Source organism: Crocodylus porosus, unplaced genomic scaffold (assembly GCF_001723895.1).
Source record: "Crocodylus porosus isolate Cpor-Errol unplaced genomic scaffold, CroPor_comp1, whole genome shotgun sequence".
NCBI classification, from domain to species: Eukaryota; Metazoa; Chordata; order Crocodylia; family Crocodylidae; genus Crocodylus; species Crocodylus porosus.
Window position 1 is genome coordinate 3,797,596 of NW_017728918.1, and position 15,514 is coordinate 3,813,109.

Here is a 15,514-nt window from a genome sequence, read left to right on the forward strand (position 1 = left end):
ACCCTAGAAACTATGACACTATATGTTTTTCCCCCACCTATATCTTTAACTTGTCTTTCTTGAAAGGCACATTATATATATATTTGTTATTTCTCTCATCATTTATATTATTACTAAAATTTAGGATCATAGGAAAGTAGAGCTGGAAGGGACCTCACCAGGTCATCTAATCTAGCCCCCTATCTAAGATCGGATACCAGAACAGCTCAATGGCTTCTCTAGGTAGTCTGTTCCAATGCTTGACTGCCCTCATAGTCAGGAAGTTCCTCCTAATCTCCAGCCTAAATTTTCCCTTGTGCAGCTTGAGTTCTGCCTCCTATTGCCACTGAGAAAAGTCCATCTCCATTCTCTCTACAATTGCTCTTCTGGTATTTGAAGACTGTTATCAAATCACCCCCTCAGTCTTCCCTTTCCAAATTAAATAACCCTGTTTTTTTCAGGATTTCCTCCAATGAACTGAATGGGGTCATCCAAGCAGTAGACATGAAGGAATGTGGCCAAAAAAAGCTACCTTGCAGAATGCAATTTACCATTGGCAAGGAGACCAATGAGGGGGAGAGCAAAAAGTCTGGTGTGCAGCAAGTGTGGAAGGGAACACATCCCAAAGAACTGGACTGCATTTGGAAATCTCTGTTTTAACTATAGGGACCTACTGAACCTACTGAACTCAAGGAGGTTGCCAGCCAATTTTGTGGGGGGGAATGTGGGCCCTGAAGCCATTTTCACTTGGGGAACATGTTATCCTGCCCCCATGCCTTTAATTGGCTGAGGGCCTATGGTGTTCCCACCCCTTGTTGCTGATTGGCTGCAAACACTGTTCATCATATTGCCCTGCCCTTCACTGCTGATTGACTGAGAGGTCTGTCCATCATGTGGCCCTGCTCCTCACTGGTAATTGGTGGAGTGGGGTGGGGCTGTATGATGAACAGCCCTTGCAGCTAGTCAGCCATGAGCTACTGGGGCAGCAGTCATCGTGGGCTGCCTGTCTTGCAAGCATCCTCCAAACCCTACTTCCCCCGACAGGCTGCACAGCTAGGCCTCAATATGGTGAGGGCTGCTAGTTCCCTCTGGGGATTCAAGATTTTATTTTTAGGAATTTTTTTTCCCCCACAGATTTCATGGATTTCATGGACAATGTTGAATTTAGCAAAATCCACAAAACTGTAATTTCAATAGATCCCTCCGTATAACAAGATGAACTATGTAACAGGTGCTGCAGATCTGAATCACAAAAACCTGAAGGGAATGTAGTTGTGACCATGCCAAAAAAATGTTATATAGACATGGTAGAATTAAGGAAAATCAACAAGAGGAATTGGATATCGCAAGTGCAAGGAACAATGGTTTCATTTGAACTGAATGCTAGAGCTCAGGTTAATATTTTATGAGAGCATGAATATAGACAATGAAAATTGAGCTTAAAAAGTGAGTCCAATAAACATCAACGTAACTGCCTATTCAGTGATCCTCTAGAGATTCCATAAAGATTCTATAACTGGCTATTAACCATTGATCCCATGAAGTGGAATCCACTATATTAACAGTTGAGCAATGGGATAGGCTTTGGAAATCACTTTGGAAAACATCTAATTTATTGCATTTAAGATTTTTTTCAGGACAAGATATTAACAGGCTTTATTGGACCCCGGAAAGATTATTTAAAAAAAGGCTAGATGACTACGGCTGGAGATCTGGAAGCCAGGTTGGGTCTCTTAGTCAAATTTTATTCTTTTGCCCTAAAATTATTAGTTTTTGTCTTAGCATCTGTGTTGCACTTTTGAAAATACTTAAATATAGCTTGGTATCATCACCAGATTTATGCATATTGAGGATTATGGATTCATTACCATTGTGTGTGCCTGGAAAAAAATGGCTAGCTATAACACTTTTGGTGGCTAAAAGGGAATTTTAAGGAAATGGAAATCTTTCAGACTACCTTAATTCTCATAACGGTTAAAAGAACTTATGTATGTTGTGTTAATGGAAGAATTACACGTGCAAATAGACGTAACTAGGCTCATATGAAGAAATATGAGGCGATATGAATAGTCTGTTAAGTTTATAAATGTATTTGTTTGTGGTTTGGTGTCCTTTAAATGTTTATGGATATTTGTTCATTGGTTGCATATGTCAGGCTCTCCCCTTCCCCTAGTCTTTATTAAATTTATAGAATATATGTTTAATGATAAATTTTGTAATACTTTGATTTTACTGTCTTACTGTATTTTACTTATTAGTTTATATGTTATTGTTTTTGTTGGCTTTATCTCATTGTTATAATAGGAAGTTTTATAAATGTAATTGCAAAAGCCTAAATATTAGCCTTAAAAATTACTCAAATTATGTTTTGGGTTAAACATTCTTTGTGTAAATCTACGTATACAGTCTGAGGGCCCTACCACTCCAGAAGATTCCTGCAGCACAGCTGAAAGGCACAGGAACGTAGTGAGCAGAATCATTCCTGAAAAGTGAAGAACAGTGTTTTTAATTATGTATTCTATTGGTAGCTTTGATTTACTTAAACATGTATTATAACAAATATATATTGCCATTCTTTTTTCAAGCAGGTAGGTAGAAAGAATCCCTACTTTTTAATGTAACAGGAAAAAAGCCTCATTTTGAAAAAATATTTCTGCTCCTACAAACAATGTCCAACGGTTCTTCTCTGGATACGGCTTTACATTATTGTATTTTTTCTGTAGTGGGGTGGGGAGGATTTACTCTAGATACCGATTTCTCTTTACACGGGAAGTCCTCTGGAGGGAAAACAGGTATCATTAGGGGTCTACCCAAATGGAGGAGGAAGCTGGCTGATTACACATGAAAATCATGGAGCTAGCCACAGATTTTCTGGGCTGATCACAGCAGGGCTCCCCCACCCCCCATGACTCTGATTGGCTGAAGGGACCCACCTCTTGCTGCTAATTGGTTATGAGGGCTGTTCATCAGATGGCTCCCAACCCTCTTGGAATCAGCATTTTATTTTAAGTAAGCTTTTTTTTTTCCTTGTAGATTTTGCAGGCATTGCTAGATTTCATGTTTTCTACAAAACCTGCAAAAATCACAATTCAAGTAGGTCTATAGTGATCTTACTACTGCCACCATGTCTTGCAGCTTTCATTATGAGGTGACAATTGTCATTTTTGTTTATCCTGAAGAACTTTCCGATGAAGAAAACTAATGAAGGCATGAACTGAACCAGCACAGCCAGTGTTTACCTTTGCCACCCCAGCTTCCAGGCCACTTATTGGCCTGTACTACCCCATTACATCAATCCTCGCATGGAGAGAAAGCTGAAGTCATGTTGCTCTGTCACAGCTGCCTTCCCAGCAGACTTTCCCTGCTGGTGCTGGGCTTCTGTGTTTGCAGCCAGTGCAAAACTAGTTATTAACTAATAACTGAAAGAAGAGAGGTAGAAATTTGTATGTAGGGGAAACTATGCTTTGCCAGAGATTGTGCAGTCATGAGGAAGAAGTTGTGCATAACCTCCCAGGAGCATACTTAGGAAGGAACATTCTCACTTTCTGTTCCTCCACTCTGAAGAATATTAAATGTGTTGGTGGCTGATTATAGTGATGCTAAATCTTTTGGGCCTGTGGGCCAGATGAGTTGTTTAGGGGCAGTCCATTGACTGGATCAGGCCCCTTGCCCCAGAATCAGGCCCTGTGATTGCCCTCCATACTGGGATCAGGCTCTACACAGCCTCTGCCCACCTTCAGAGGCCTGGATAGGTTGGGTCCCACAATAACCCTTCTTGGCCCTGCACATCTGGATTGGACCAGTACTGCCTTTGCCTAGCCCTTTGCGCCTGGTTTGGGCCTGCATCATGGCTGGCTGGCTATGTGCACGCTACTCTGACCCTACAAATTTTGGTCTGGCCCTGCAAAGTTTTGGTCTGGCATTGAAACCCAATGCCTTTATGGCCTCTATTTTTCTCTTGAAAGACAAACATAGAGGACATAAAGGCACCTGGTTTTGTATCAATAGAGGCCATAGGACAACTGGACTGTCCTCTGTGATGGCCACCCTATTTTGTAGCTGTGTTGGTCCAGCCTCAACTTCCCCTATACAAAATTAAGTTTATTTTCTACGTAAGAAGACTTTTACAAACCTTAATTTATCCTCAGCCTGAAGAAAGGTGTGCGCCCCAAAAAGCTTGCAAAAAAATGCTCCTTTTTCATTGGTCTAATAAAAGATATCACCTCTGAACCGAGAGTTTTGTGTTAATGCAAGTTAAGTGCACTTGGAACATATCAAAGGCTGCTTGTACATGCCATGGGTGTTTTGTTCAGGTTAATTCTCCCTAAATGAAAATGGTGGGGTTTTAAAACCCTTCCATTTCCACCATTTCAATTTAGGGAAAATTAAACTGAACTAAACCCCCTTGGCTTGCACACAAGGGTGGGGTCCAATTCTTACCAGCCTATCTGGCTGGGTGGGGGGGAGAGGAGCAGTCCCTGCTGGTGGGCTAAGTGGTTCCTGAGCTGCACAGGGGCTTGGTGCTTTCCTCTGTGGCTGCAGGGAGAGGGGTCATGGTGCTTCACTCTGCAGCTGCGCCCGCTCACTGGCACCTGGCAAGTAAAAAGGCCCTAAGGCTGCTTGTTCATACCATGGGGTTTTAATTAAGTTTAGTTCTCCCTAAATTGAAACAGCATTTTAAAAAATGCACTGCTTCAATTTAGGGAAAATTAAACTGCGCTAAACACCCATGGCATGTACACAAGGGTGGGGGCCTGATCTTTACCTGCCTCTTCAGTGGCTGGGGAGGGGGGGGGTGAGCTGGCGACAGGCCAAGCTGTCCTAGAACTGCACGGGGGCCTCCCAAGTGGCACCCGCCCACTGGTACCCAGCTCAGGTGGTCCAAGGGGGTGATGCAGCTATGAAGGGAAGCACTGGTTCCCCTGCAGCCACAGAGGGAAGCAACAGGTCCCCAGACAGCTCAGGCAGACAGACAGGAAGCTCCAGGGAGAAAAAAAAAGGATCAAGCTCACCGCTTTCTTTTTCTTTTTTTTCTTCAGTGGAGCCTGCCTGCATGGGCTGCCACTGGGTCCCACAGCTCCTGAGCTGCATGGGGCCCACCAAGTCATAAGCACATCGGCTTCCAGCACCCTGTGAACTGTTGCACTTTGTTAGGTAGAAAACTAAAATACTTCGGAGGTATTTTATCTTGCTACGTACCAATAATTTAAAGCGAAATGTGCTGCCGAGTGTGGAAACAGCAACGCCATTAAAGCAGAATATGCCACTGAATGTGCAAACAGCAGTGCCATTAAAGTAGCGCAAAAAGCTGCTTTAAAGGCCAATTTCGTGGCATGTACAAAGGCCCTCAAAGACCAGGTCTCTCTGTGGATTTGGGTTCCCTACTAAAACCAACCTCAATCTTAACAGAACCAAGCTGGGTCTTCAATATCTAACAAATCAACCCAGACTGGTTTTGAGCGGAAAATGAAGGTATCTAGGCAAATTTGCCATTGCAAATGAAGGCACCAAAGAACTTAGGTTTGTAGTCCATGGCTTAAACTGCCTAAAATGAGCCTCATTTTAGGTATTATGCAGTCTAAATTTTGGGTGTCTGGTTCTGGAGAGCACTCCAGTATGACTCAGATAACTAGGGTCCCTGTACAATTAATGCAAGAGTTTTGGAGGTGCCTAATAGTCATTCTGGTTTAGAGATCCAAATGACCCAGAGCTCCCACTGTTGGCCCTGAAGATTGCTGCTCTTATTGATATAATTATTCTTATGCCTGTAGTTAGAACTGGTTTGAGGCATAAAGAAGTTTGTCTTATACTTGTGCACTGTACTACTGTATGGTGGGTAATGCTTCCGGTTTTGAACTGAATTGGATGCTGATGGCCTGAGTTTGGGGTGGCTTTATTTCCACATGTCGTTTCAGGGCCTTAGGTGCTTAGATTTCTGTTCAGTTCTTGCAGCAATGCAAGCAACTAAAAGCATACATACATACATACATACGTACATATATATATACACACATACATATGTATAAATATACACACACACACACACATACATACATATATACACACACACACACACACACACATATATATACATATATATATTTAAATCTGTGGAAGATCCAGGACCTGGTTATATCAGGGGATCCTTTCATCTTGTCATGGTGTTTGACATCAGTTTATAGATTTTGGCTGTCAGTATCTGTGGTTTAACTGCCTTCAGCACATTTTTGGACTGGAATTCAGTTTTGTTGGCAATCTGCCCAAGCCCTGGTCTAAGAGAGCATAAGGGTATGATGCCAAATAGTGCTATTATTAGCTTAGGTTTATGTTTGATTTAGAAGGGCGGGGGAGGGTGCTGATTTTAGTTTAATTCATTCCTGGGTAAATGGTAGTAGAGTTTGCTGACATTTGCTTGTTATGCATTAGTGACTCTGTATAGCTACCCACTGAAAAGGCATTCGCATAAGTCATCTTCAAAGAGATCAGGTTGATTGGCAAGGAAGGTGAAGAAGAAACTACGCTTTTGTTGCTGGTGAAACGTTAGCCATGCTCCTTACAACATTGTGCATATGTCACTGAACACAGCTGGTAATTTCCAACACCCAGCTGGTACTACGTGCATTAGAATTGGCTAAAGATTAGGTCTATTCTGTGTCCTTTCCTCATAATTCCTGACTGTCCGACTCTTAAGGTAAATAAAATTCTTCCTGCCAGTTAATGTACAAGGTAGATCTGAGAACTCTTAAGAAACCTGACAACTCAATGAGTGACTGGTTTAGCCTTTTCTTCTTCTTCTTCTTCTTCTTCTTCTTCTTCTTCTTCTTCTTCTTCTTTTGCAAAGAAAGACTCAAGAGTCTTTTGCAGAGAAAAAAATTCAGACACAGATAAGCTCATGCAGTGTGGCTAGCAGTTGTGTCTTTTGCCAATGCATGGCATCCTTACAGTGAACTATGTATGCAGCTGGTTTGTACTGGTGAAGCTCCACTGAAGTCAATGCAACTATACTTACTTAAGTATTTGGCCCAAAGTTCTTATACATATAACTATTCCCTTGCCCAATGCTGACCTCTAGATACATTTTCTTTTCTTGTAATGAACACTAATAAGTGTGCATTACTTTTATCATAAGCTTACTACTCACTTAAATTTTTACTAAGGGATGTGTTATACAATAATCTTGGGCAGCTCCTGGAGCTTTTAACCTCTGGATCGTCCACACAATAACACCTTAAAGTGCTTTTAAGCACTCATTATGCAGCTCAAAGTTACACCACTCCAGGGCAGGATTATCTCTGATCTGCACTACCCAGCCCCTGTTCCATGAAGTTGTAGCCACTTCCAACAGATGTGCCACCCTGCTGAAGCTCTCCACTATCTCAGGATGTCTCATATCCTGGCCCCGGAGCAGAGATAGTAGCTTGCCCTGGCTCATCAGCCCTCTAGTGCAAACTTGCAGCTCCAGCTCCTAGCCCTGCCCCCGCTCACCATCAGCATTTGTGCAGCTCACAGCCTAACGTGTAACAAGGCCCTAAAGTTTCATTTCTCTTTCCAAATGGAATGACTCTCTTTATATTATAGATTGAAGAGAGGTACTTAGCGACTTTAAAAATGATTTTTCCCATTCAATTTGACCTGGGAAACTAATTGATTTTTTGGTAAGTTTTAAGCTGCCTGCAGATATATCAAGCAGTCATACATTTGTATTTTTTTGCATAGAACATTTATATTGTCAGGTACAGAGCAGTATGTGCAGCTAGCCTAGCAGCAGCAGTAACGTGTTTTCACATGCTCCTGACTTTTGCATCCAAAACAAATGGTTTGGCAAGCATAATGTGAAAATAACCTGAAATGGCTGAACTTGAAAATAGCCCGATTGTACAAATAAGGCTGAAAATGCTCCTTCAAAGTGGTGGCAATATTCATTCTAAAATATTCTAAGAAAAATATATCATTGTGCATGTTGTCTATGGTTTATGAAACCTGCAAAGTCACCACTGGCATCCCAGTTCTGGGTGACAAGATGCATGATCCTAAGAAACTTAGGCATGTCTACAGCTCCTGAGTAAGGCCACAGTGAAGAAAGTCCTGCCTTCTCCTTGCATAGCATCCCCTCATATGGATGTAGTAAAACTCTATCTTTCTCTGCAAAATGGCAGTCAAATTTATTTCTTATTCTCCTTAAAGTTAATGTATATCATTGCACAGGCTTTATTTTACTTGCAGATACTCTGTACTAGGTAATATCCAACTTGTGAACAAACTTTTAAAGATATGGTAAGGAGACAGACTCTCTTCCTTAAACAGAATACTGCCCAAACCAAGAGGATGCAAATGGGAATTTAAATTGCAATATGTATCTTATTTCATCTCTTATCTATGTGCTGTTTTACTATGTTAACTCCATTCCAAAAACACCATCAGGGCAGTATATTTTAGTAATTATCCTGGCAGTTCAAAAATAGCAGACTCTATTTTAAAACCACCAGATAATCACCATATTTGAATAAGCAGAAAATAGATATAAGCATTACCTTTCATTTCCACGAATATAGGAGATACCTTCTGCACGGTTCAGATGCTTGTGGAAGTGAGTACGTTTCTTTACTGGAGCACAATATATAGCTCACCTGCTTCCTGGTTTGACCAGGTGATTCAGTGTCACAACCAGGTATTATAACATTTTGATTGTGACTGGCTAGAGTGCTTAGTTTGTCATGCATGCTTCCAAAATCAGGTTGGTTGTGTTGAATTTGTATTTCCTGTCATTGCATATTTTGGAAGGGCTAAGATGTCTTTTTCTTTAGAGTTAATCTGTACTGTTGTGTTTTGTTGGGTTGTTGAAATGTATTGTTCATTATAAGTTAATACCACACTCAATAAGAACTGTATGAACTCAAGTCACAAAGTGTTCTTACAGAAAACTGAAACATGATATTACCCTGAAAGTTTCATTTCTCTTATCTTGATCTGCAACAGGACAAATCAATTTAGCTGGCCAACAGAGGTGGGGGTGTAGAGGGTTGGCCAAAACCATGGTAGCATAACTAATATTCCCTAAGAATCACCCTGTCTTTTTCTTGGAAAGTTTCTATATATGAATTTTTGGGACATTATATGGTCTCTTCATAGGATGACCATACATCCCATTTTTGCCGGGAAAGTCCCACTTAAACCCCCAGCCAGGTTTCCCATTGAAATACCCATCCTATTTTCAGTGGAATATCTAAGACACCTGTTTAAAACAGGACTGCCCCGAAACTGGGACTGCACCAAAACCCTCCCTGAGTTCTGCTGTGTGGTATGCTTAGCTGATACTGGATCTCAGGTCCAGCTCAGCATGCTGAGTGGGGAAGAGGGAAAGCACAATCTCCTGTTTGAGATCAGGGAAATATCATCACCTTTCAATATGGCTGTACAAAGCTTTGGTCCCTGATTGAATTCGGTGGAGATTCGGCATGATTCGGTGGCTGAATTTCTGAATCTGAATCAAATCAGACGTAGATATGTCTTTAAATGTTTTTTTCCATGTACCTCTAGGTAGCAGGGGCTCTGAATGCTGTGATGCTGGGGCAGATGCAGTATCCCACAGGAGTGCAAGGGGCTCCCCAGTGCACTTGACATCAAACCCAGAAATGGACCAGAAGCACTTCTGGTGCATTCCCAGCTCTGTGACTGGTGCCTTCCAGATCTGGGGGGGCACCTGGGGTCCCCCTGTGGCTGATCACCGAGCCAGGGTGGCACGGGGGGCCCCACAATACACTCCCTGGGAGACCCAGAAGTGGACCAGAAGTACTGCTGATCCACTTCTGGGTTTGCTGCCGAGTACACTGGAGAGCCCCCCATGCTCCTGTGGGACACTCCATGCACCCCAGCACCACACCAATCACAAGCCGTGCTGCTACCTCAAGGTATGTAGAAAAAAACTTTTAAAGCTATGCCTGTGCCTGAATCACTGATTCACTGAATCATGAGATTCAGATTCAGCTGAATTGAATCAGAGACAGTAATCCAAATCAACAGATTGAATCACCAAAAATCACCAAATCTGACTCAAATTGCCCTACTTATCAACCTGTCTAGGCTGACTGGAAACAGATATGCTCCCAGGCAGTATCTCTGAGAGTGATACTGTGCAGTAATTATTGCACGATAAATTTAATGCCTGTATTTACAGGTACTAGCTAAATGCACAGTAGTCTAATTTGTGTTACAGTAAATGCCCCACATGTGTAGACTGTGACGCTTGAGTGCACAGATTAATTTAGTGCATAATGAAGAGTCTCCTGTGGACGCACCTACTAGGAGGGTACTAAAACACTGGAACAGGTTACTCAAACAGGTTTTTGACTCTCCATCCTTGGAGGTTTTTAAGACCTGGCTAGACAAAGCCTTGGCTGGGATTATCTAGTTGGGGCTGGACCAGATGTCCACCTGAGGTCCCTTCCAACCCCAGTTTTCTGTTTTTCTATGATCACTTCAAATCATTTGCCTTAGTATAAATCCCCAAAGCAGAGTAAAGGGGCCTTAATATAAATGAAACTCTGGTGCAATCTGAGGGGCAAAAAGAAGGTAGGGTGGAATTTAGGTTGGTAAAATAGATACCTAAATTGGACTCAAGAGTTTTTTAGGCACATATTTTAAATGGTGCTCAGTCACAGTTCTGCTGTGGACTGTCGTACCTACCATTTTTACATGTGATCCCATAAATGGAATGAAAAGTAACGAAGTCCTAGTTATCCATGCATTGCATGGAGATACTTAAGAGCCTTTCGATCAGTGTTCAGAGGAGCTAGTCAGCACATTATATTGGAAGACATGATAGCTGGCCAGCAAGTACTGTAGAAGCAGATAAAACAGAAGGGAAGGTGAAAGTAAACTTTTATTTGCTATTCACAAATTATTTTGATCAAAATGCCTACACATGCAAATGAAGATTAATGAAGAAGCATTAATCTTTCCCATAAAGGAATTATTTTTAGAAATAACAGGTGATGCAACTTTTCTTCCCTCCCCTACACAGTTTTTACCCTGTTGAATCAAAAACTCTCACCATATAAATATGCAAGAAGGAAGAAGCAAGACAGGTGTAGCAGGAGTCCTACTCTCGGAGCCCCTCTGGACATGTGGCTCTGCCCTCCTGCAATGGGCCAACCGCCTGCTTACTCATCTGCCACACCTTTATCTTGCTTGTGATTAATAGATGATTGGAATCAGCGGGAGGCTGCCCATTTTTATGCGCCCCGATGACAGGGGGCGCTGTCTGCGGCTCCTTTTCCTCCCCTACCCCGCAGCCCAAGCCTCGCAGATGGTGCTGGTATGACCTAACTTGGGCCTTGTTACTATGTCTCGGCCCTTCGTTTGCTCTCGGGGCTCCTCGCCACCCCTCCCTCCTCACTCTCAGGCTCCTCACTACCCCCTAACTTGGGGCTCCTCGCTGCCCCCTAGCTCAGGGCTGGGCCAATGCGCCCCCAAACAAAGCTGCACCCTCTCTGGCGCCAGGAGACCCCACGCTATCATGGAGCTCCTATGAGGTCTTCTCCAACCCCTTATAGCCTCACCCAGTCCTCCAGTGAAACAGAAAACAGAAAACGCAAAGCCTCCAGGCTACAACAATAAAAGATAGACCGTTCTGGTCAAAATATGAATCTCTCCCTACCAGAGAGAGAGAGTGCATCAACCCCCAGCAAGAACCAGGGGATGTTCCGACCGTCAGAGTTCCCCCCTTTGTTCTGGCTGAGTTCCTCTTCCCCCGGCCGCCAGAGGGGAACTGCCCTCCTGGCCTTTTGCCTTGGCTTAAGAAGGGCTAAGCTCCGCCCCTTCCTGGCTCTAGGTTTCGCTGGTTGCTACGGCAACCAGCACCTGGCAGTCCTGGTGACTGGCAGCTGCACTTCCCCCTTCCTGCCACTAGGGGTCTCCCCCAACCCATTTCTGCTCTCAGTTGCAAGGCACCAGAGAGCTCTGCGACAACAGGGCAGAACTAATGTCTCTGCAAAAATTACTGGAAATTCCACTTAACATCAGACCAGTCTTTAAATGGCCTACTCAGGGCCAGTGATAGCAGACATAATAGTACTTAAATTTATGCCTAGGACAAAAAACAATTGCACGTCCAATTTGATTAGACTTATACCAGAATACCTTGCAAGACACATATAAACACATGTGGGTGTGATGTGATATGGTATTTCAAATAAAAATACTCATTATTATAAGCAGAAGGCAGGGCAGAGTGGTGCCTTGGAGACTAACAGATGCAGAGCAGCATAAGGTTTAATAGGCGAATAAAAATATATGGCCCTTTTAACAAGGCAATGGTTCTTCACCACTTTAAACTCAAGGCACTCCTTATCAAATTCAAGACACACCTCCATATTTTTTGTGAATTGCTCAGCACTCCATTTCAAAAACTGCCAGTAATTTATTCATCATAGTGCTTATCTTCTTGCAGGGGAGCCAGGCAGGGGGGACAGGAGGCCAATCTGAGTCTGGGTGTATCTCCTTTTTTTCATCACACATAGGTTACCTCTGCACAGCAGAGACCCTGGCTCTGAATCACTGCTGTAAGGTGCCACCCTGCCCTGCCTTCTGCCTAACCTCAGGTTAACACAGCTAAACACCGCTGGCTAATCACTATTATAAAATATAATTGTAAACAGAGGGTGCATCTACATATGTGCTTTACTTGGGAGGGGGCTAATTAGCTCTGCAGTAAAGTGTCCCTGTCTACACATATGTTCTCATTAGGACATGGTAAATTAACTTCAACATTGGATTGTACTGTCAGAAACAGTACTAGGTGGAGTAATTACATGCGCTGAAATGCAAATGTAGACAGTGACAGGGGCTGGCTGGGCAAGAGGGTGCTATAGTGTGGGGGCTGCCTGCTGCCTAGCCCTGCACTTTAGCACCCTTGTGCCTCAGCCAGCCCCTTGGCTGCCCAATGCCACCCAGCGCTGGGGCTGCCCCCCCCCAAGACCTCCAACCAACTACAGTGTCTTTCATAGAGGACAGTCCTCTGTTGACACAAAACCTGACGTTCTTACGTCCACTATTTTTCTCTTGAGCAAAATAGAGGAAATAAAGGCATCAAGTTTTGTATCAATAGAGGACAGAAGACAGGGTAGCAGAAAACTGGAATGTCCACCGATGTGGCAGCTAAACATTTTTAGCTGCCATACAGGGGACTAATGGTAGAAGTGTCAGGCCCACTTTGGGGCTTCAGCTGAGAAGAGTTTCTGCGAAAGCAAAACTTTCTACAACTTCAGAGGAAAAGAAAATTAGAAAAAAGGGAAAAGAAATAGTGAAGCCTACCAGAATTAACCTAGGCCAAGTGCTTTCCAGTCTGTTTATTTGAAAGTATTAATAATAGTTAAAAGTCAAAGATGCAGTAACTTGATGTTCCCCTTTTGATAAGCAGAAAATAATGCTTTGTGATCAGGTAGATTCCAGTGAAATAACAATGTGTCTTTGTTATCGGAATAATGCATGTTATGTGTAGTTGATATAAACATGTATAAGAGGAGAGATCAAAAGGGAAGCTGAGAATGGTTTTGGAAGGTGTTGATACCAATGGCTGAGAGGAGCCATGGATGACTGAGCACTACCTTCACTAGCCTTCCAAGTAAGTGGTAAGATAATTTACTTCACTGACTGTTCTGTGTAATCTAATGCTTTATTGCTTAAATGATTAAATCCATCATTGTGCTGCCTAATAAATGGTTGAGTTCATTTGGTCCTCTGAACTCTCTCTCCCCTTCTCTTTCACCTCAGCTCCTGACCTTTGGGAGGAGCGAGATGGAGCTGTAACACTAAACCAAATGTTACCAAAAGTTTACAGTTGACATTAAATAACATAGACCTGGATGGACAATGTAGGTTATGGCCTATGAAGACTCATGACTCTAAACCACGCCGCTCCATCTTCTGCTATGTGCAATGCACTACTAATTTGATGTAGCTAATCTTGCTGCCTCTCCTTTAATCCTCAAAAAACCCCAGGGAAGTTGTTTCAGCAAGTTTATCTTTATTCAAAGGTCACACCAGCACTAGGGACTCTCTGTATGTATGTCAGATGAAAGTTTGGGTTGAACATAGATACTTCAGCCAGTCAAAATACAGGAGATTTTGGAGCAAGATGTCAGCCTTGGCTTATACCCACAAGGTGTACCTGGGATCATAAGATGAACTGAGTCTGATTTAAGTTAGAGCACATCCATAAGCTTCTAGTCAAACTCCTGCATCTATACTCCATTTAGTCATTCTGGTGAACTAAACTGTATTACTAAATACGTTATAGCATGAGTTTTTCTGTAGCAAATCTTGGTGTCTCTGAATACAGTCACTTGAATGAGGGATTGTGGGGCTGGGGGCGGGGGAAATCAGGATTTCACTACTAGATTGCATACTTTTTAGGTTTAGGCTCCTGGTCTTCAGACCTGTCTGTGAAACTCCAGCTTGCCATGCATATTCAGCATAACTAGGCAAGTACAAGGAGAGCCTACACACAACTGGATGGACATTCAGGGAAGCAGGGGACAAGAGGGGAGGAAGAAGAGGAATGACAGTCTTCGGTATGGGGAATAGGGTAAAGGGGTGTAAGCAGTCTCTGAAATAGGCAGAGGAAGCTTGTGGGAATGGAGGGACCCAAGGAGACCCTGGTCTTTGCAATGAGCTTTCCATTTGTTACCTGAAAAATCTGCATACTGTTTTCATATTGCTTGTGATACTCTACTTACTTGTTCCTTTTTTGTCTTTGGGGCTGCAGGATAAAGTGCCATGGGACCCTATTCCTTAATGAAATAAGAAATGACACGCGTGCACCTGGCAGTAAGCTATCATCTGGACACAGGACTGGGCACTGGGCTTCACGCTGCATAGCCCTGAAGGGGATGGTGACTCTCTGACATTCGTTGAGACAATTTTGCCTTGAGCAGGGGACTGAACTGGATGACCTTGTGAGGTCCCTTCAAGCTGTACATTCCTATGAACTTTTGACTATCAACAGTAGGACTGACAAGCGGAAGGACAGGCTGCCTGCTGAAACGCAGCCTAAGACAGAAATAGGCTAGCCAGTGTCAGGGGTGGCAGCCCTCCACAACCTTCCACTCTAGCTCTTCGCTTCACCTAGCACTTTTATTATCTATTTGCCAGGGCTGTGTGAAGCTGCTCCTGATTCTGAAGTCTTTCTGGCCCTACTATCCCGTAGAAGCCATTGTGGTAACTCCACCACAGCCAGGAAAAGATTCAGATGATGCATTTACAGGTACTTGGTAAACCACAGCAAACATGCAGCCCCTCCGACTCCTAGGAACAATGACAGCATTTATAAGTGGCTTGCTACATTTTCAAACACAATTATCTCAACGTCTTCGGGGTGTTGCCAGCAGTTGGCTTCACCTATGTTGGGGGGGTGGGGTGGGGAGTAGGGGAACGGGATGGGAGGTGGGAGTGGTGGGCTGTGCTTGTCAACAGCATCCTCTTGATGATTTGCCCTGGGCGTTAACAAAGCAGGAAAACCCACAACAGCTGCCTGCAA

At 43.3% G+C, this 15,514-nt stretch overlaps 1 protein-coding gene across 1 annotated transcript in view; it reads right to left on the bottom strand.

Moving 5' to 3' along the window:
- The window catches only part of LOC109311494 (serotriflin-like), a 17,157-nt gene extending 8,552 nt beyond the window's left edge, over window positions 1–8,605 (bottom strand). The window contains exons 1-2 of the mRNA XM_019537153.1: window positions 8,511–8,605; window positions 2,400–2,461 (exon numbers count right to left, since the gene is read on the bottom strand). Coding sequence (XP_019392698.1) covers window positions 2,400–2,461; window positions 8,511–8,517 — 69 coding nt within the window. The 5' untranslated portion in view covers window positions 8,518–8,605. The remainder of the gene's footprint in view (window positions 1–2,399; window positions 2,462–8,510) is intronic.
- Window positions 8,606–15,514: the final 6,909 nt, after the last annotated feature.